The sequence below is a fragment of the Halichoerus grypus genome, chromosome 4, assembly GCF_964656455.1.
Source record: "Halichoerus grypus chromosome 4, mHalGry1.hap1.1, whole genome shotgun sequence".
Lineage (NCBI taxonomy): Eukaryota > Metazoa > Chordata > Mammalia > Carnivora > Phocidae > Halichoerus > Halichoerus grypus.
The window spans coordinates 45,006,892-45,029,006 of record NC_135715.1 but is presented as its reverse complement, the minus strand read 5'-3'; the positions used below and the strand labels follow the sequence as shown (position 1 = coordinate 45,029,006).

Genomic DNA, 22,115 nt, shown 5'->3' with positions numbered 1-22,115 from the left:
CTGGTTTCTGGGCAGCAGCTGACAGTTTCACCTGCGGCACTGGAGCCACCCCATGGCTCTGCACCCAACTGGCCACATGGCGACCTTGTGAGCAGTGACATTCAGCAGACTGCCGTGACGGAGCACTTTCCATCCACTGCCTAGGCGTCCTCAGACTGCACAGATTTGTTACGGTAAGCTATCCTTCAGAATGCTCTCATTCCGAAATTTCCTTTCATCCACCTTGTTTATAATTTCCCACTTCTTGTTGCAGCACTGAGCAGCCGTAAATACTGCTTTGCGGCCAGCCATCCAGGAGAGCTCGGAGACCTTGCTTGTCACTGTTGCTCCTGTCCTGTGACTTGATGTCCTGTGACTTGATGTGAGCTACGGCTCATAGGTGACACTGAGAGAACTGTTCCAGTAGCTATTTCAAATGTGTAGCTGGCCCCAAATCTGCAAACACTGTAAACTGTTAGTTTCTTGAAAAGATTAATGCTGTATTGATGCCACTTTCAGTCTGCTAACCTCCAAAAAGATATAGAGGTCTTCCTGATGTGTTTTTCTTCTTCATCATCATCTATCAGCCCCAGCAGCAGCCAATTCAGGAAATGTTCTCAGCTCAGTATCTCAAAAAGCAATCTTTAGCTGGACGTGTAGTTCCTCCATGCCTAGTGTTCTTCCACATCAGTCTATAGAATCCTCAATCCTTCCAGGGACTTTGGCCATGGTCTTTCTACATTCCATTATGCTGCTTTTCAAAATAGTTTATATTTGCACAGAGCAACAGCGCAATACAAACTTACATGCAAGTCTGCGATATAAACTTTTGATGCCAACTCTATCTAGATAATCCCTGGAAATTAACTGGGAGAATTTAAATAAAATGCCACTCATCAGACAACTTGCACCTTGTAGCCCCTTACCAGCACACTGAGCTCACAGTACACTATATATATTTTTCATATATCTTGTAATTACCTTGTGAATGACCCAGTTATATTTCATCCTACCTTTTTATGTTAAAAGTGTTCACTTGAACAGAAAATTTTTACAAATACTGCCCTTTTAATACTATATGCAAACCTATACGTGAATTACATTTTAAAAATAAATTTATCTTTTATTATATTGGGCTGGTAGTGACATTAAAATTATTCTACAATTCTTAAGAATACTTATTAGATCAGTACAGATTATCCAATTAGATCACTGAGACCTAACTACACAGAAGTCATAAAGTAGCTTCCCAGACATAACTTGTTACTCTACCATCTAGCTGCAGAATCATGTCACACAGGTAAGAGATAGCAAATGTTTTCACTATTTCTACAGGATAATGCAAAAAGAAGTACAACCATCCATCCACACCTCCCTCTCAGAAAAGAGCCAACAGATAATTCAGAGTGTTACTAGCCTTTATTGGCTACTTGCTTATAATAAAATTACAACTATTAAAGTAGCAAAACAGAGGTAGGTGGCAAAGAAATATAGAGAGGGATGCAGTGAGTAAAAGACAGAACAAAAACTTAATATACCAGCGTAAACAAATGCATTCTAGAATAAAATATAGGAGATACCATAGATCTAACCCTGAAATTAAATGTGAATATTCATGAATATATTTATTTAGATTGCCTCAATTATTTCCTTATTATATGTAGCATTTATGTCGTGTCTATTCAAAAAAGGAATTGAGGGGCGCCTGGGTGGCTCGGTCGTTAAGCGTCTGCCTTCGGCTCAGGTCATGGTCCCAGGGTCCTGAGATCGAGCCCCATATTGGGCTCCCTGCTCCGCGGGAAGCCTGCTTCTCCTCTCCCACTCCCCCTGCTTGTGTTCCCTCTCTCGCTGTGTCTCTCTCTGTCAAATAAATAAACTCTAAAAAAAAAAAAAAAGGAATTGAGACATACTTGTAATTACATAAAATCATGTGCTAATTCACGGTTTGTACAAGAACCTTTGATATCCCGAAATTGCTAACTAGTGAACACCTAACACAGCAGGTCTATGACTGTTTCTTTAAGTGATCTGATCAAGTAAAACATCATTCCGCAAACGCTACTCTATTCTACAGCCGAAAAGCTGTAAGCAAGAAAAGTGCCTTAAGTTATTCTATTAGTGTGCTAGGGCCGCATCACAAATGCCACGGGCTGGGTGGCTTAAACAACAGAAACTTCATTCCTCACAGTTCTGGAGTCTAAGATCAAGGTGTCAGTAGATTTAGTTTCTTTTGAAGCAAGAAGACGGCCTTGGCTTGCAGATGGCCGCCTTCTCGCTGTGTCCTCACATCGTTGGTCTGTGTGCATGCAAACCCCTGGTGTCTATCTGTCCAAATATCCTCCTCTTATAAGGAGACAATTCACACTGGATTAGGGCCTACCCTAAGAGCCTCATTTTACATAATTACCTTTTTAAACACCTATCTCCACATTCAATCACAATTTGAGATACTAAGGATTAAGGCTTCCACATATGAAGGGCTTGGACACAGGGGGACAGAATTCAGCTCCTACCAGTGCCCTTTATTGACAATTCAATTAAAACGATACCCTACATGGTTGTCGTCTCTAAATTATTTTATTATAAATGCCCCCCCACCGTGTTCTTTCAAATGATTTCACTATATTGGCAGAAATGTACACAAATGAGTATTTTCATGAAACTCTAATATCTTACAGTTGATTTGAAATACCAGATGAATTATTTATCTCACAAAATCGTGAAGCCCCAACCTATGACCTCCCTAACATAATGTTATTTATGTTAAGTCTGTTGCACAATGAATATTTTTATGTATCTACAGTACACACTTAATGTCTAAAATGCAATTGAATTTAATAACTAATCCTGAACATTCAAAATATATACATCAAACTAATAAATTTTAATTGGCATTTTTAGAAGTGTATAGTATAAGAAGGTTAATGGGAGCCTTTGAAAATGCTTTCTGCTTGTTAGAGCAGATGAATTTGAAATTTCAAACACTATACATTTCCAGGTGGCAGCCACCTGGAAATGAAGCGTTCTAAGTGCTCACAGTAGGTGAATAAAAGATAAACATTTGGTATTTAGTAAGCCATTTATCATAAAATGTTGGAAAGTCACAAGGCACTGGAATTGGAGATGTATCTGAGTAGACAAATATCTGGGTCAGACCAAGGAGTTACTAGCTAAAAGCAAACAAACAGTCTTAAAAGCAGAGATGTCAATAAAATGGAGAGGACAAATATCAAATGTAAGATATCAAAGAAAATGCTCCCAAAAGCTGAACATGTGGAAATGGGGACACCTGGGTGGCTCATTCGGTTAAGCGTCTGCCTTCGGCTCAGGTCATGATCCCGAGGTCTTTGGATCGAGTCCCGCATCAGGCTCCCTGCTCAGCGGGGAGTCCGCTTCTCCCTCTCCCCCTACTCCTATTCTCTCTCTCACTCTCTCTTGTGTGTGCACTCTCTCTCCCTCAAATAAATAAAATCTTTAAAACATTTAAAAAAATTAAAAAAATAAACATGTGGAAATGGAAAAAAGTGAACATTAGAAATGTGGAATCATTAAATGCACTCTGACAATACCCTGAAGGCAGCCCATTCTCTAGAAGTGAATTCCATCTCCAGCAGTTCCAGGAATAGTCTCTACTCTAGACTCTGAGTTCTTAGATAGTGGTCAAAGATTTTCTGGAAAACATATGAATTTATCCTTAAGGAAAGAGTAGAGCACACTGAAACTCCCTGGAACAACCAGGAAAAAAGCACTAGAGGGAAGGTGACATTTACTATAAGTTGCTCTATGAAGGAGGGAACGAGGCAACATTCTAGGCCAATTCCCATAGACTAAACTTAGAATCTACCACACAACTCGCAGTTGACGTGCTGAAGGCTGTAAAGAGACAAGGCGAATGAGAAGAGGAAAATCAAAAGAAAGGGTGTTAGGAAGGATTTTCTCAAGTAAATAAAATTTGGGAAGGAGCGGTTACGGGTGTAGGAATTAAGAGCCACATTTTATGGCACACTGTGATCTATGCGTGTGGTGTGGCCGAAGATGGCAAGTTCGCTGTTGGATACGCAAGTGTGGAGCTTAGAAGGGAAGACTGGAGTGCAAATTTGTAAGTCATTAACGGAATGATGGTATGTAAGCCCTTGGAAACTGAAGAGATCACCTAAGGAGTTATGGGAAGAAAGGAAAAGAAGGGCTCTGTATTAGGCTAATAACACTGGCTGCAACGAAGCTGCATCGAAGGAGAGGAGGAAGTAAAGGATCCTGAGAGTGTAAGAGGAGCCAGTTAGGACAGGAGCCAGATGCCAGTGCAGTCACCTGGGTCGCCACCAAGACACAGAAACTAAACCTTGGACCAGCAGCAAGACAAGGGCACAGTTTCTGACACTGAGTAATCACACAACACCTGCTTATCAAATGAAGAAGTGAGTTACAGACTGGACTTGCATGGCATTCCTAGAATTTAGACTATCTAGGGAAGAAGAGAAATATATGGCAGAGATCTAAGAACCCTAAAAGAGACAGGGCTGAACAAGGTGACATTATAAACTTACCTTGGTTTTACTTTAATACACTCCCCAAACCCCCCCAGTTTTGTCATATTTTCTACTCATTAATAAAAAACCATTCCAAGTTAATAATGAAGCTGGTTATTGTGAAATAATCAATAAAACTTTCACAGATTAGAGTCCATTAACTTTAACTGTGTAGACAAGAGAACAATGTATTCAACCCTTCAAAGACCGGAAAAAAAAAAAAAAAAAAAAGAAAGAAAGAAATATTGCAATGGTATATAGAAATACAATAATGACCCAAAATATTTTCACTGAAATACAACAGAAAAGCTGTAAGCCACTATCTCTTGGAAAAGCAGCAGCCCTAATGAAGTAGATTTTTGAAAATTGTCATACGGGTAAGCTCATTAGTTGCAATGAAAGATCCCCCTGCTGATCCACGAGGACTTAATGGCCAGGATTTTGTTATGTCTCAAAAACAAAGGTGCTTTTTAATTCATGTGATAGCTCACTGAGGAGACTTCAAATATGGAAACTTTTAAATGATGATATATAATATAAAAGCACTGAAATTTTCCAAAGCAAACATAGACTTACTTCATCCAAAACTATTACATCCATTCCGCTAAAATCTCGTTCATTATTAATAGGGTAATATAATCACACGAAGAAATTATGCTCAACAATCACCTACACTATATAAAAATATCTATATCCATCTATACCCATGTATATCTACCTATATATCTATCTATATTTATATTTATATTTATATCTATCTATCTATCTATATATATATATCTCGATGATGGCTTTTTTGTTTCAAATATTTAGTTGGCTGCTTCCAGTGAAACACATTCATGCTATCTGCAGACCTATACACATATGGTCATTATCTTCTTATACCAAGGACATTCTTAGGTAGCACAAGGACAAAGTAAGTAATTCCAACATCATTACAACATTAGCATGCAGGAGCAAGAAGTAAAGTAAAAAGCTTATTTTTGGTCTTAAAAATCCAGACTAATTATTTCTAACTCTCCTCCACCCCCCACCACCTCAACAGGCTGTATGAGATATGTACTTCGAAGAAACATACATCTCAGGAAAAACTGTCAAAGAACATCTCATCCAATCACATTACCACTCTGCAGATAGTGTTACAAGAAGTTTTACAGAAGAAACAAAGGGAGTAGAAAATGACAAAGGTGACTTTTTTTTAAGAAGGAATATTCACTAAAATGAAGGGGGTTGGAGTTATTCTTAAGTTGACAAATTCCAATTTTAGGAAGACAATAAACAACAAACAACACAAAAATAGTCTGACATTTCTAATGACCAGTTTTCAACACAATGACAATACAGGTATCTCACCATTTCAAATGAGTTGTCTTCCAAGAAGTATGTATGCATATATTCATAGAAATGTGTATTCATAAATTGGTGGTTGGAGCAAGTAAAATTTTTTCATAGAATAGGTTATATAAATAAAAACTGGATTCTTCAAGTGGTCAAAATCTGCATTTAAATCATATTATAACCAACTATTAATAACAGGCCCTATCCTATCCTGACCCTTTGCAACCTGATCTAAACCCAGTGGGGACAGAAGTAGGTGAGACATCAGGCATTAGAAAGGACTGAAGGGAATTTCTGGCAGTTTGGCCTCTACTAAGACAAAGAATGCAGTCTCTACCTTCAGTGTGGGTGGAGACAGATTTAGAACTTAGGCCAACTGGGGACACTGATTACTGGGGCTTGGCCCAGACACAATGATTGTCCCCAAGTGAAGGACACTGACTCAAGTGAGGGTTACCATGGCTACAGCGGAGGCAGCTAAGCAGCAGAGGGTCGGGCTGGGCAGGTATTCATAAGGCTTAACTACACAACTACATATTTTTTATATTTTTATAAATATATTTAAAACACTGTGGCAAAGTAGCAAGTTTGTTCAAATAAAAGGCATTTTCTGTCTTGACGTACTAAATGAAGACTCAGAGCAGTGAAATGTTTTCTATAAAAGCACAAACCTTTACTGGCTTTGTCTAAATGTTCCAAATCATCCACAAAATTCAGGATATCAGGGTACTTCTCTTCACATACTTCCACCAGAAAATGAAGTAGTGTTGTTTTCTGATCTGCTGATTTTGTGTCCTTTAGCTAGATAGGATGAGAGGGAGAAAAAAACAGTAAAAAATATTTTGGTAATCTGCCTACTTACCTAATGTTAATACTGTATTTTGTAGGTAAGAAGTAAATGAATTGTAAAATTAGTTAATTCTATTTTTGAATTGCAAACGTTTAAGTACTTGAAAAGCTACTCTTTAAGTATTGGTGTTTGAAGTCATTAACATTTGTTGAAAAGTATAAGCTTAATCCAATCTATTATGCAACACTTTATGGGAAAAAATACATGATAAACACTTAGGAGAAGAGAATAACCTGAAAGTCTATATAATAATAGTACTTAAAACAATCCCAGGCATCTGTTCCTTTTTTAAATTTTTTTTTTAATTTGGCACATATTTATGGAATGCCTACTAGGTGATGTAGGAGTCAGAGATGCAATAATAAATAAGACACAGAGTTGTTCCTCAAGAAGCTGTTTAGTGGGGGGAAAATACACACACACACACACACACACGTACATTTACCATGGTGTGACAAACAGTAGAATAAAAATAATAAAGTAAGCCTCAGAGCACAGGACATCTGGAACACTGGTAGACAGGAAGTTGTATGGATTAGGGAAGGGAAGAATATTCAAAAGTGCCATACCATGAGCAGATGGAGCAATATTTGAAAAAGGCCACACTTGAGGAAGAAAACAACATTTGAGGAGTCTGAGTGACTCAGAAAAAGAAGTGTGTGTTGAGGAGGACAATAGAGAGAGTAGACAGATATAAAGCTGGGAAGACAGGAAAAGACCAGAAAACAGGAGGAAAGGTATGCCATGGATCCCTCAGAATTGGGAGTTTTTAAACTGGGTAAAGATGATGAGACTGACAGTTTAGAAAGCTCCCTCTAGCACTGTGTGGATAAAGGACAAAAAGCAAGCAGCGAAAGAACTTAAAAACCTGAAACAACAATCCAGGCAGGGAAAGACAAGGGCCTGACAGAGGGGCCATGGAGACCCAGGTGGTACCATTAATTGAAGTAAACGGAAAGACAGAGAAACAGATTTGGGTGGGGTGCGGAGCGCAAAGAGACTGGTTTCACTTTTGAATGAGTTTGAAGCTTTTAAGTAACATCCAAGTAAAAATGCCCACAAAGGATGTAGATTGATACAGGTGTAGAAAAATGTTTCTCGATCTTTTTCTTTCATTATTGCTGGCCAAAGAGCATTTTTAGGTATTTTTTTTTCCTAATCATGTGCACCCATGAAATTTTAAAATCATAGGTATCCTGTATATCTGTTCACGTGCTGTATGTGTATCTATGCTTTGTACATAAAAACAGCAAGATACTTTTGCTTCCCAAGAACCAATTTTCTATCCCCTGGGGGGTGGATAAACTGTTGAGCATACCTGGCTAGAACTCAGAGGAGTATAACGGTCTAGGCCCACCAGATTGTGAGCCTTTAGCCCCCAAAGCTCAACAGTTGATCAAACGAACCCAAACAAGTACATAGAATGTATATTTTATATACAAATATATGACCTAGTTGTAATCCCAGTTCACAAGTTATTTTTTGCATGCTAAAAGCAGTTAGAATCTCTCAGTCTGTTTTCACATATATTGAGAATGTTCATCTGATTTATTAAGCTACCTTTCGATCCATAATTTCCTTCACACTATCATCTTTAAAGGATAAGGCCAGAGTAAAAGTTGCAAACTTTCATAAATGTAATAATTTTCTCTTGTATAACCAAGACGTAGCATAAAAGCTGTCTTTTGGTTTTGTTTTTATTTTTTAAAGCACCCTAATAGTGAACTCTTCTATCCCCTCTACCCCTGTGACAGCAATGACTGCCTGGGGAATAGCATCCCCTCTGTGGGCTCTCATCTGCCACTAATTACATCTACACCATGCTCCTTTCTTGTGAAACTAGATATGCAGCCTGTATGGAATGTTGATTAGCACAAGCACCATCGACCTCTAGAATTTGTAAAGCCTGGAAGGAGCTTTCCAGACTATGTATGATGCAACTAAATAGTCAGCAACTGCTAGGATTAATAGATCAAGAAATCTCTATGATCTAACAACAACCAACTGGATCAATCTTGGTCTTTATTCATGAGCAACAAAAATTCAGAATTAGAATTCTGGAATATAATATAGTTTATAGCATCTATCAGTTTAGTCCATGTTAAGTATACAAGTCAAACAAAGATTCAAGTTATTCAGAGACCATCACAAAGCTAGACAGTAATTCAAGGAGGAGGGTGTTGGGCTGGCTGTATTACTGAAAACATTGCCTGGTTAGCAAGTAGAGTATTGGCAACAATCTAATATTAAAAAGTAGATCGGGCGCCTGGGTGGCTCAGTTGGTTAGGCGACTGCCTTTGGCTCAGGTCATGATCCTGGAGTCCCGGGATCGAGTCCCGCATCGGGCTCCCTGCTCGGCGGGGAGTCTGCTTCTCCCTCTGACCCTCCCCCTCTCATGCTCTCTGTCTCCCATTCTCTCTCTCAGATAAATAAATAAAACCTTAAAAAAAAAAAAAAAGTAGATCTACTGAATAGTAAATGGAAGCAAAATTCTCCCATCCTTTCAGAATTTGTATGTAACAGCTGTAAGACAAAAAGAAAAATCAAATTTCCAAATAAATAAGTTTCAAAGTAAACCTAATAAATGAGAAGTAGTTCAGATAAGAAACAAAGATAGCAACCAATTGTTGATAACATAGGTGTCTCATTCACAAACTGCTATGTGGCTTTAAATTCCAGGGTGGAGAATCTTCATTCAAGTCCTAACATTCTCAGGAATAAGTACACAAAGGTATTCTTCCTGCCCCAATTACTCTATTCCCTCCCTTCTTCCCCCCAAATCACTTTACAAGAAAGAATGAAAAAAAGGTCACCTTCTAAAAGCATGAATGCACAACAAAATATTTATCAACGTCTTTATCTACTTGCTCAATTTTTTCTACCACTTTTTGAGAAATGTGAACAAAAAGGGCACATTCTATTTCCACTAATTACTCATATCATATATAATCAGCAACTGAGCTAGAAGAATACAGAAAGCTTGGGGGATGGTGCTAATTTTGTTGAAGAGAAATAACAGTTCACTTGAACACACTTCTTAACGCTAACTTTTGGAAAGAAAATGAAGCTAAAATATTTGCTTTAAAAATTTGTTTAGATTTGGGGCGCCTGGGTGGCTCAGTCATTAAGAGTCTGCCTTCAGCTCAGGTCATGATCCCAGGGTCCTGGGATCGAGCCCCACATTGGGCTCCCTGTTCAGTGGGAAGTCTGCTTCTCCCTCTCCCACTCCCCCTGCTTGTGTTCCCTCTCTTGCTGTCTCTCTCTGTCTAAATAATCTTTAAAAAAAATAAAAAGAAAAAAAAATAAAATAAAAATTTGTTTAGGTTTAAAAAATATGCTTTATTTAAATTTTAACAGATACTGTTTGACAGGCTCCCTTTTGTTTTATTGCCAAGAGATGTATCTTGCTGGTGAGTAATCATGGCTGTTAAGGAGAATTTCTTATTTGTATATTGTTTCTTTGAGGTACATTTAATGCAGCATGGATGTCAAATAAACAAAAAGATAGATGGAGTTTCTTCAACTGCTCTGTTCATTCCAGACAAAATAATGTTAAAAGAAGATCCTGTAATAAATCATGGCCTAGTTGTCACTCTGGAGTAGAATTCCCTTGTAGCTACAATGCAATGTTTTGAAATATTTTTAAGCTATTCAGCACAAATTTGGATGACATTTAAAGAATATTCCATTGTTCTAATCACAAGGAAAATTCCTAAAATATGAGTAAATTTTTGGTGATCCTTAGAATTCAAAGGCCCCTTACTCTTTGACCAATGACACTTAAATCATAAGAATATTGCCAAATTAGTAACTCTGCTTCCATTATTGTGTTTCTATTATCTAAGTATGTATCAAAACAGCACGGACACTCTAGCTGTTGCAGACATTGCTGAACATCATAAAATGACAAAATTATGAGAATCTGTAATTGCTCCATGAACATTCTAGAAGACCCTAACTTGTGAATGGCATGAATACCATTAATATTGATAATGATTAATATTAATAATCAAATTCATTTTTAATTATGAATATTAGTAATAGTCAATATTAACACCATTAACACTAATACCATTGATATTATTATAGCCACAGCTCTTATGTGGCACTTATCCTGAGACCAGGAGTAGCCATATATTTAGTGCTTAAAACACACAATATCTTTATGAGGAGCTGGTATTATATGCATAACTAAGGAGGAGAAAGATTTGAGAGGTCATGCAGCATACTCCAGATCATATAGCAACTAACTGGTAAAGTCAAGGTTTAAACCCATGTCTGCGTGAATCCAAAGTTCATAACCTCACTACAAAATACAGTTCCTCTACAAAAATCTTGAGATTATTATGTGTCAAAAGAAACAAATTTCTCAAAACCACAGTGGACAAAAATGGTAGTAAGACAACAAAAGAACATCAGTGCAATTTAAAATACTGAAGCCCTATAACCTGCTAATTCTAGCCTGGAAAGCCTCTAAGAACAGACACCTTCTCCCCTGAGGTCATCTCTGGTTCTGAGAGCATTACATTCTTTCTAGTGTTTTATCCATAAATTTAATAAAATGCCACCTGAATCTTATCACTCAAACAGCAAGCCTTTCAACATTGCTAGATTAGTGCTGACAAAATATTATATGAATATGGGTAGATGAAAAGACAGCTGTTAAGTTTAACCTTTAAAAGACTTGAATAAGTATATGTACTAACATCTTATTCCATCTTAAATCCTATGCAGAATAAAGTGATTTGTGTACATATGAAGTAGTATCCCTAAGTTAAAGGTATTCACATAAAAATAGATGTGTTAACACATACTGTCAAAGAATATATATATATATTTTTTTTTTGAAGATTTTTATTTATCTGACAGAGAGAGACACAGCGAGAGAGGGAACACAAGCAGGGGGAGTGGGGGAGGGAGAAGCAGGCTCCCCGCTGAGCAGGGAGCCCGATGCGGGGCTCGATCCCGGGATCCTGGGATCATGATCTGCGTTGAAGGCAGACACTTAACCGACTAAGCCACCCAGGCACCCAAAGAATATATATTTTCTCAGACAGAAGGTCAACGTGCCAGTAAAAACTCACTAGTGAAAACCACAATTATACAATGAATAATGTTTTTGATATGTGTAAACACATTAAGAAAATAATCGGCATGCTGATTAAATTTTTTAAAAAGATTGGTTATCTCTCTACAATGGTAATAAAAATCTTAATTTAAATAAAATAAGATGCTTCACATCATCTATGTCACCACCATAACTATTAATACCAATAATAAAACTTTCATAATGATTTTCAAGATAGGTGGAGATCAATTGATATTAGGTAAAAAGAGATATTAGACAATTTGTGATGTTCATATATAAAAATAATTTATATTGTATAATTTTCATTTTAAAGTGAGAGTTGAAACATTAATAAGCAAGAAAATGCTTTATATAATATGGATTCCTATAATTATAAGCTGATTTCTTCCATATCCCCCCTCAACTTTCCCTGAATTACGTTTTAAATTTATTTCTCTTGGATTTTAGTGAACATAGAAACTGCAGTGTTAAAAGTATTTTTGCCCTGTAGTAAAAATGTTTGCTTATTACATTATCTACTGTATCATTCAATGTTGTTTATTTATACAGCCTTATTCCACGAGACATTTAAAACAGCTCACTGTTCTTTAGTTAATATAAATGGATCAAATACATTAATTTTAAAATAAATGTTTTACCTTTTATTTTTTAAACACATTTTTTTTAAAGCAGTTTCAGCTTTACATGAGCAGAAAATAACAGGGTTCTCATATACCTTCTCCTCCACACCAGTTCCCCTATTAGTAACATTTTACATTAGGTGTGGTACACATCACAACTGATGTGCTGATATTGATGCATCATCATTAACTTAAGATCCACTGTTTACATTAGGGTTCACTCTGCATTTACAGTTGTATGGGTTTTGAAGAAGGAATATCATCTATCTACCCTGTCATACAGAATAGTTTCACCCCAAATTCACTGTGCTCTACCTATTCATCTCTTTCTTCTTACCATCCCAACACAACCCCTCGCAACCATGGATCTTTTTACTGTCTCTATAATTTTCTTTCTTCCAAAAAGCCAATGGTTAAAATCATCTAGTATGTAGTCTTTTCAAATTGGCTTCTTTCACTTAATAGGCATTTAAGGTTCCTCCAAGTCTTTTCTTGGCTTAGGAGATCATTTATTTTTATTACTGAATAATATTCTATTGTATGGAGGCATCAGAGTTTATTCATTCACCTACTGAAAGACATCCTGGTTGTTTCCAAAGTTTGACAATTAAAAATAAGCTGCTATAAACATTTTTGTGTAGGTTTTCAACTCCTTTGAGTAAGAGTGTGATCACTAAATCCTATGTTAAATATATGTTTAACATGGAGCGCCTGGGTGGTGAAGTCGGTTAAGTATCTGACTCTTGGTTTCAGCTCAGGTTGTGATCACATGGTCATGAGACTGAGCCCTGCATCAGGCTCTGTGCTCAGCGTGGAGTCTGTTTGAAATTCTCTCTCCCTCTCCCTCTGCCCCTCCTACTCGTGCTCGCTCTCTAAAATAAATAAGTCTTTAAAAAAAAAATCTATGTTTAAATTGGTACCTGCCAGTCTTCCAACATAGACCTACCATTTTGCATTCCCTTCAGTAATGTATGAGAGTTCCTATTGTACTACATCTTTGCCAGGATTTGGTCTTGGCCAGTGTTTCAGATTTTAGCCATTCTAATAGGTGTGTAGTATTATCTCATTGTTTTAGCTTGTAATTCTCTATTGACATACGAAGTTGATTATCTCTTCATATATTTACTTGCCATTTGTAAATCTTTGGTGATGTGTCTGGTCAGGTCTTTTGACCATTTCTTGTTTTCTTGCTGCTGAGTTTCAAGAGTTATTTGTGTATTTTTGGATACAAGTCCTTTATCAGATAGGTATTTTACAAAGATTTTCTCCCAATCTGTGGTTTGTCTTCTATCTTAACAGTGTTTTTATTGCAGAGCAGAAGTTTTTAATTTTAATGAAATCCAACTTAGCAATAGTTTTCATTCAAGGATCATGCTTTTGGTATCCTATCTAAAAAGTCACTGCCAAACCTGAGGTCACTTAGATTTTCTCTTCTCTTCTAAAAATTGTATAGTTTGCATTTTACATTTAGGCCTATGTCCATTTCGAGTTAATTTTTATTTAAGACCTGAGGTCTGTATGTAGATACATTTTGCATGTTTATGTGCACTGGTTCCAACACCACTTCTTCAAAAGATTATTATTTCTCAATTGAATTACCTTTGCTTCTTTGTTAAAGATTTGATTGTATTTATGTGGAGTTATTTCTGAGCTCTCTATTCTGTTCTATTGATCTACTTTTTTAACCAATACAACAATGTTTTGATTACTGCAATTTTATAAGTCTTCAAGTCCAGTAGTATCAGTCCTCCAACTCTGTTCTTCTTCAGTGTCGTGCTGGGTATTCTGGGTCTTTTACATATCCATATAACCTTTAGAATCAGCTTGTTAATATTCACAAAATAATTCACTGGGATTTTGATTAGGATTGCATTGCATCTATAGATCAAGTAGGGAAGAAGAAACATCTTAAAATATTCTTTTCCATTAACCTGGAATATCTACTTATTAGATCTTTCTCAATTTCTTTCATGAAAGTTCTATATTTTTTCTCATAAGAATCTTGTTCATATTTTAGTATTACTCTTTTGTGTACTAACATAAATGATACCGGTTTTACTTTCAAGTTCCAATTGTTCATTGCTGGTATTTGGAAAGCGATTAACTTTTTTTTTATGTCAATCTTATATCCTGAAACTTTGCTATGATCACTTACTAGTTTCAGGAAGTATTTTTTTTTTTTTTTCTTTTTGGTTAATTCAGGGGGATTTTCTATGTAGGCAATCATTTCACCTCTGATCAAAGACACTTTTATTTATTCCTTCTCAATCTAAATATCTTTTATTTCATTTTCTTGTCTTACTGCATTAGCTAGGACTTCCAATACAATGTTGAATAAGAATGGCGAGCAGGAACAGCCTTTCCTTTTTCCCAATTGAAGAGGGAAAACATTCAGTTTCTTACCATTAGGAATGATGCTAGCTGTAGTGTTTGTAGATATTCCTTATCAACTTGAGGAAGTCCCCCTCTGTATTTTGCATGAATGGATGTTGGATATTATCAAATGCCTTTTCTACATCTATTAATATGATCAAATGATTTTTCTTATTTAGCCTGTGGATGTAATGGATTCTGTTAAGTGATTTTCAAATGTTTAACCAGCCTCCCATACCTATAATAAATCACACTTGGTTGTGGTATGTAAATTTTTTTATACATCATTGGTTTTTATAAAATTTTATGAAATTTTATAAAATTTTGCTGAGAATTTCTGCATCTATGTTTATGAGAGATATTGTCCAATAATTTTCCTTTCTTGTAATGTCATTGCCTTTGGTGTGCTCCCATTTTATCATCATGTTCCCCCACCTCTGCCACCTAAGAACAAATGTTCATAAATGCCACTAACTATAATTATGGAGATAATAACCCTGCACGTTTTGCCTCTATCCCAAAAACACAAGAGCAATGCAGACCCTTGACAAAGAAGAGGTAAACAGTAAGTTCCTCCAGGAATGGAGCATCTTACTCAATTTTTGATTTTTCATTTTTAAAATGTATAAAAACAGGAGACTAGACTAAAACAGGGATGGTTGGAAAGATTCATCTTGGGTGCTGCCTCTAATGGATAGTAGCTGTAAGTATGGTGTTAAGGACAATGCTGAGGCTGTGTGTTGGGGGTAAAGGAAGTTTGATAGATTAGCTAGGCTTTCTATGAGAATGGTGAGATGATAACTCACAGTGTATTTGCTGTTCATAAGCAAAGACACTCTAATTCTAGTGAAAGAATAATTTCAAGTTACAATGCTTAATAGCAATTTAAAAAAAAAGGTAATGTGAATAAAATTTATCAAAAACATTGCTTAGCAAAACCAATAAAATATTTCTTGGAAAATGCTATAGATTAATTGTGTTAATGAATGAATCAAAGGGGTTAAGAATCCTAAGTAGTTTCACATTACTTTGGAAGTCAATATTTCAGTGACTTAATTGGCTGGATAAGAATGGCATTTGTTATCTGCAAGTCTTTGGCCAAAAATTGCTTTACTTTCAAAGGGTGCCAAAATTCACTGGTGTGATTTTGCCAATCCAATAAAGAATAAAAACCTCTCTAAAATCCTTCTAAAACACAATGCAGATGGAACAATGGGTTTGTTTGGCAGAGGTCTTTCTTCAAAATAACTTCATAGAGTGAAGGAAAAGTGATATATGAGAAGCAAAATTTCACAAAAGAAGCTTCACAGTATTACCCTATATGGCTATAGCAAGTGACAGGCAGAGGTATTTGTCTCCTGCTTTTTATAATGACTGAAACTCTACCTGTACAAGACAGAGCCCTGCAAAATAACTCAGGACACTGGCCATCAGCTTATTTCAGTTCCGCTGTGTGCCTGAGATTCACACTCCACTCACTACTTTACTTCATTTTCAGAGTAGTGCTCAGCTTGGCATGAAAAAAAGCAGCAGTTTTTGGAAATATTTTCACCATTCATCCTTAAGTGAAGACGAGGAGTTGTTTCTTTTTTGTTTTTTGTTCTTGTGTTGGTTGGGTTTTGCTTCTGTATGTTTGTTTGTTGGCTGGTTTCACACCAATCAGGGATTTTCCATTCTGGGATAAAGAAGTAGGGCAGAAGACAAAGTGATTCTCAGTTCAGTTTGTGCATTAAAATTACCCGGGGGACCTTTAAAAAGCCACTAATCAAGATCCACACCCATACATGCTCAAGTAATGGATCCAATGTGGAGGTGACACATCAGTATTTCTTTAAGGGTAATACAGGTTGATAATCAAGGTACTACAAGAAGAGCTGTTCATAACTTCAAGAAATCACTCACTGGAGTTGGTTGGGGGCATTAAACAAAAAGGAAATTAAACAGTTTTGTTTTTTGTTTTTTTTTCCTTTAAAAATCTTCTCCACGGGTGCCTGGGTGGCTCAGTTGGTAAAGCAGCTGGCTCTTGATTTCAGTTCAAGTCTTGATCTCAGGGTCCTGGGACAGAACCCCCGTTGGGCTCTCTGTTCAGCGGGCAGCCTGCTTCAGGATTCTCTCTCCCCCTCTGCTTCTCCCCCCAACTCGCTCGAGTCCCCTCTCTCTCTAAAATAAATAAATCTTTAAAAAAGAAAGAAAGAATAAATATAAAAATCTTCTCCATCACAGCTTTGGGCAGCTTTATTCTACTTTTGGTTAGCCTGCACTTGTAAAAAGTATAGGCAATCAGATAAAAATTTCATGCACTTCAATGAACAACAACAAAAAAATCTTTTAAATGGACAAAAAATCAAAATCAAGAGAGGACACAAAAACAAATCTTGCCTCCCACTGCCTACCTTTTTAATACCTAACTTCTAACCCCTCCACATCCCCATTACTACATATCCTTTGATGACTTCATCTTTGAGATGAACTCACTGCATGGTCTACTGCCACAGAAAATAAAAAAGTTTCCTACAAAGTGATTAATACTGATACATTTATAATGGAATCAATAATTACTTGGTTTCTGCAATTTTCCCCCAAAATAGCATCAACACTGGCAAAAGTAAATTATTACAATTCGTAAACTCTTCTAAAATTTATATCTACTATCCCGATACAGCTTACTTAATTACTCAGAACAAAGAGCTACATTTTATAGGTAATCATCCAGCTGTGTTGATTAGGATAATTTGTTACTCCAAAATTACCTATCATTAGACATTAGGAAATATTAAACACATGTTATAGCCATGATGTATGGATTGGTAACATTTGCCTTTTAAATTTACAAGTTAAAACCCTCTCATATACTTTAGTATGGTGTTAAACTTGGATGATTGGGTCAATTCACTCTTTTGCTAGAATACTGATCTACTTGAAGGAAAAAAAAAAAAAAAAAAAAAGTCTTTGCCCTACCAACAGGTCTAAGAAAATTAACTTCAACACTAAGCACATACGCATTTTTTCTAGGTGTGCATTTTGGTCAGGCCCTACCATTTACTGACTGAATTTCTAAGGATATGGATTTGCATTTAATCAATAGCATGTCCTGAAAAAGAGAATATAACCTCCAATTCCATATTATCCAATTCTTATATAAAGTCTAGCAATATCTTTGGAGGACTTTATGAATGACAAGAAGTCCATCCACTCTTTTATATATTCTAAGGTTTATCCTTCTAGATAGTCAAGCCATCAGAAAGCAAGGTACTTACACCATTTTACTTAAACTAGGAATAGCATTATGTAACTGCAAAGTACATTTGTATCTTACCATGAGGGTTCTCTTGGAGTGTCAGACCCTAAGAGGCTCTGGTCCACACTTGTAGGGAAAGGAAAGGGGGAGGGGAGGGAGAGCTAGTTCTAAAAGAAAGATCCTAATATAACTGATTCTTTCATTTACTGTTTTAAAGACCATGGCTCAACATCATATTTTTCTTTTATAACAATGCACATGCAATTTTTCTTGTGAAGTTCAGCTTTGGCTAATGAGAGAAACCTCATCTTTAGCTCATGTAAAGTTTCATTACCATGTTTGCACTTCACTGAGTCTCAAACCTAAACACCTATATCTTAATAGATTCTCACTTATGTTTATCTTCTTTCTCATATTTTACTTTTATACTTATTTATCATAGGCCACATCAAATCTTTAGGATAAAAAAGAGCTCACAAAGCTTTCCCTCTGAACTCAGGGATATTGTATTTAGCTATCTCAATTATAAATGTAAACAAAGATGTAATAAAGCCCCCAAAATTAAACTATAATGTATACAGATTTCACGATTCATGCAATTATTTCTAAACAATGCAAAGTTAACTATTTAATATGAATTTTCATACACTTCTCATACTAGAGCTAAATTTATAAAGGGTATTTAAAAGTAAAGATTTTGAATACAGAATATTAGATGTCATATAATTACCCAGCATGTTTTAACAGATTAAAATATTATCCTTTCTACTGTCAAATAAATATGGAATTCCTTTTACGGGGGTTTATCATCAAACCAAATGCTTTATACTCAGTGTGAAAAAGCAATCACAATTGTTAAAGATCAAGCTGCTACTTCTGATAACAAACATGATGAGATATCATCTTGTTCAATATATGCTTTCAACTTGACATGTAGGCTAATAAAAAATACAAAGTTGTAGTATTTATTTTGTTTCTTGCACAACAGAAGGCTTCTAATAGGGATGATCAAAATATCTAGTATCATTGCCTGAAAATACAGTCGACTCTTATCTGGATACAGATTAACTGGTTTACAGATGAACTATAGTAAAATAATAGCAACATGCATTGTCCTTGTAAATTACTATGCATCAGCCACTATGTATCAGTATAAGAGGATGTCTACTTTCAACTGCATAACTAAGAGGCACAACTTTGTGTCCATTTTGTCTATTGCATTGTCATTCACTCAACAGCTATTTATTATTTACTATGCACCAGGCACTGTATCAGGATACTCGACCTCATCGATCAGACCTAATGTCTTGTCAACAGCTCCTCTGCAAGGAAAGCATGAGGAAAGGCATATGGTCAACTCTTTGTGAGTCGACTGGAGTTCTGAGATGCAAGCTCTCCAGAGGAACAGACACTTAACACTAAGAAACAAACTCCAGTTGATTTACAGGTGTAAATTTCTCCCTGACCTTGCTCTTCAGCTTCTCTGTCTTCCTTTGCTTCCCTGCTCAGGGAAAGCCTGAATCTGGCAGGTGTGCTTGCCTCCTTGCCCTTTCCCTTCCAAGTTCATTATCACCACATTCTCACAGTTCCCTAGATGCTCCTTAAATGTGTCACTTATCTACCCCAAACCCTTCTGCCACTACCGAAGCTTGTACTTCCACTGTCTCAACATATAGTCACCGTTTCATAATAGACACACACTGTTTCAGAATATTTGCTAAATAATGAAGGCAGCTTCCATCATCCTCGCCATCTATCTTTTCAGCTTGAGTTCCTCAGTCACTTGCTACACGTCCGCCAGTCACCGAGTCTCTCCCAACTATAACCCTCTAGGCCCGTGCTGTCCAGGAGAATACAGTGATGGAAATGTGCTATATTTATGTTGCCAACACATATGGACACTTACTCACCTGAAACGTGGCAAGGGTGACTGAGGTATTTCCTAATTTTATTGAAATTTTAATTAATTTACATGTGAACAGCCCCACGTGGCTCATGGTACCAGGATTGGACAGTGCAGCTCACCTTTCTTCCATACTGCTATCAGAATTACATTGCTATGGGACATCTCTGAGACTATCACTTGAATTAAAGAACTAACATGTCTCTGTTAATCTTCACCATCAGGTGTGCCGCTGGAGGTGCTTTTCAGTCTAGACCAATTTACTATTTCATTTCCATTTTCTCCACGCCTCTCCCGTCTAAGCTTCCGATCATTTGGTGGACTCACATATGCCATGATATGACCCTTCATGCCAATTGATAGCTATTGTCTAGAATGCCTTTCCTTTTCAGGAATATCCACTCATACTTCCAGATCCAGCTCAAATTCCTACTCCTCTCTGAATGCTTAGCTGTCCTCCCTTAACCGAGCTAGACTCTCTCTCTCTCACCTCTGTTGCCATAACTTTTTGGATAGAACTCTATTAAAAATTTTAATCATAATGGTTTACATGTGAAAAACAGGGGTTCTGTGTATGCCACATAAATAATTACATCCATTCAATGAGATGATCAGGTCAAGCACTGAGCACAAGGATAGGTAAGCACCCCATAAATGTGCAAAGTTTTCAATACATGTATTATGAATTACAGCCCCCATGCTAGGGATCTTAACTGAATAGATCAGGCTCAGAAAATGAGAGGAAAATAAAAAGATGGAGATGGGAGTTAAGCAAGCTCACAAGCTGTTGATACCAACAGCAGGCTTTAGGTCAGGAAAACTGTATAAGGAAAGTCATGAAAGCACTGAGAGATCAACTATTCAAGCAAACCCAAAGCTAAAACTGGACTTGTTTCTCACCTTCCCTAAGTGGCAATAGCAACACAGGTCTCCCCAGCTACCCGAAAGTAGAGCGTCCCATGAAACCTTTCATAATCCAAATGGCGTAAAGCAGAGGAACAATCACCATTTTGTAAAAGCGGAAATCCTCTTCGGATTTCATTTTGGAAACAGGTGTATGCTAATGTAGGTCTTTTATACAAGTGAAGTTGCGTGAAGTGAACTTCTGGACAGCGGGGAAAACCAGTCATCAAATTCCTTAATCAGGTAGCATAGATGTTAGAGCAGGTCAAAAACAAAAGAAAGCTTTTCTTATGATGTGTAACGGAGAAGAATTTGTTGTAAGCAGATCAATAAAGCACTATTACTATGGCCCGCTTCTGAGGAAAAAGCTCTGTTACATAAAACAGTGAATATATTTACGGTAAGGACATTTAACCTGTGGAAGAACCCAGGAGAAAAAAAACAAATCTCTAAACTTACTTAATTCTCACATCCTTTAAAATTATATTTAGATAGAAACATTTCAAAATCATCAATGACATCCAAGGCATGTTTATTCCTAATAAAATGATTTTCCCTTTATATAAAGCAGTCTCATTCTTTTCTCCCTTTAGTCAGCTTGCAAAAAAAAAAAAAAGCAAAGAAATATTTAAATAGTAAAGGTAAAAAATGTAGTGGCAAGCCTAAGCAATTTTCAATACATCTATACCATCATTTGCAGCTACCTGAATTGAATATTAGATTTAAATAATATTTTGATGTTCCATTTCATTAGTTTGGGAAAGCATAGGTTTACAACATAATTCTATTATTAAACAAAATCCTTCCATTGGATTTGCAGATCAGAGAAAATTAATATTTGGATTTAGCTCTGAGGTTGAGTAAATTAGCTCAGTTCACTCTGGGTTTGGGTTCATGGTTTCCTTCAAATTCTTGATAACGAGCACATCAAAATAAAAATATTTAAATAATGTAATCAGGGCTGACATTTCCAAGTAAGTGCTCAGGCAAATATGTGTTTTTAAAAAACGAACTCACTTTACAGAGAGAGCTAAGGTTAAATCCGAAGGTTTGAGCATTCCGGGAGCCCGCGTTCATGTAGTTTCCCATTAGCAACACAAGTTCCAGCAACTTGCGGAAGCTTTTGCTCTGCTTTATCTCCTCGCAGGCAGTACTGACAGCCATGATGTCAGGTTTGATGTTGTTCACCTGCTCTTCAAACTGCAGCTTAAAGAGAATAGCACTGAGCCGTGGCCGTAGTCTCTTCACATTGCTCATCTGATTGAAAAGAAAATAACAGATTCCCTTTAAAATGCA

General features: G+C 36.5%; 1 protein-coding gene across 2 annotated transcripts in view; it reads right to left on the bottom strand.

Annotated features, from left to right (window-relative positions):
• DIAPH3 (diaphanous related formin 3) overlaps positions 1-22,115 on the bottom strand; it is a 484,732-nt gene that overhangs the window by 202,574 nt on the left and 260,043 nt on the right. For both annotated transcript variants that reach the window (XM_078070282.1, XM_078070281.1), the window contains 2 exons: positions 21,837-22,076; positions 6,515-6,644 (listed from right to left, as the gene is read on the bottom strand). In XM_078070282.1, the coding sequence (XP_077926408.1) occupies positions 6,515-6,644; positions 21,837-22,076 (370 nt within the window). The remainder of the gene's footprint in view (positions 1-6,514; positions 6,645-21,836; positions 22,077-22,115) is intronic.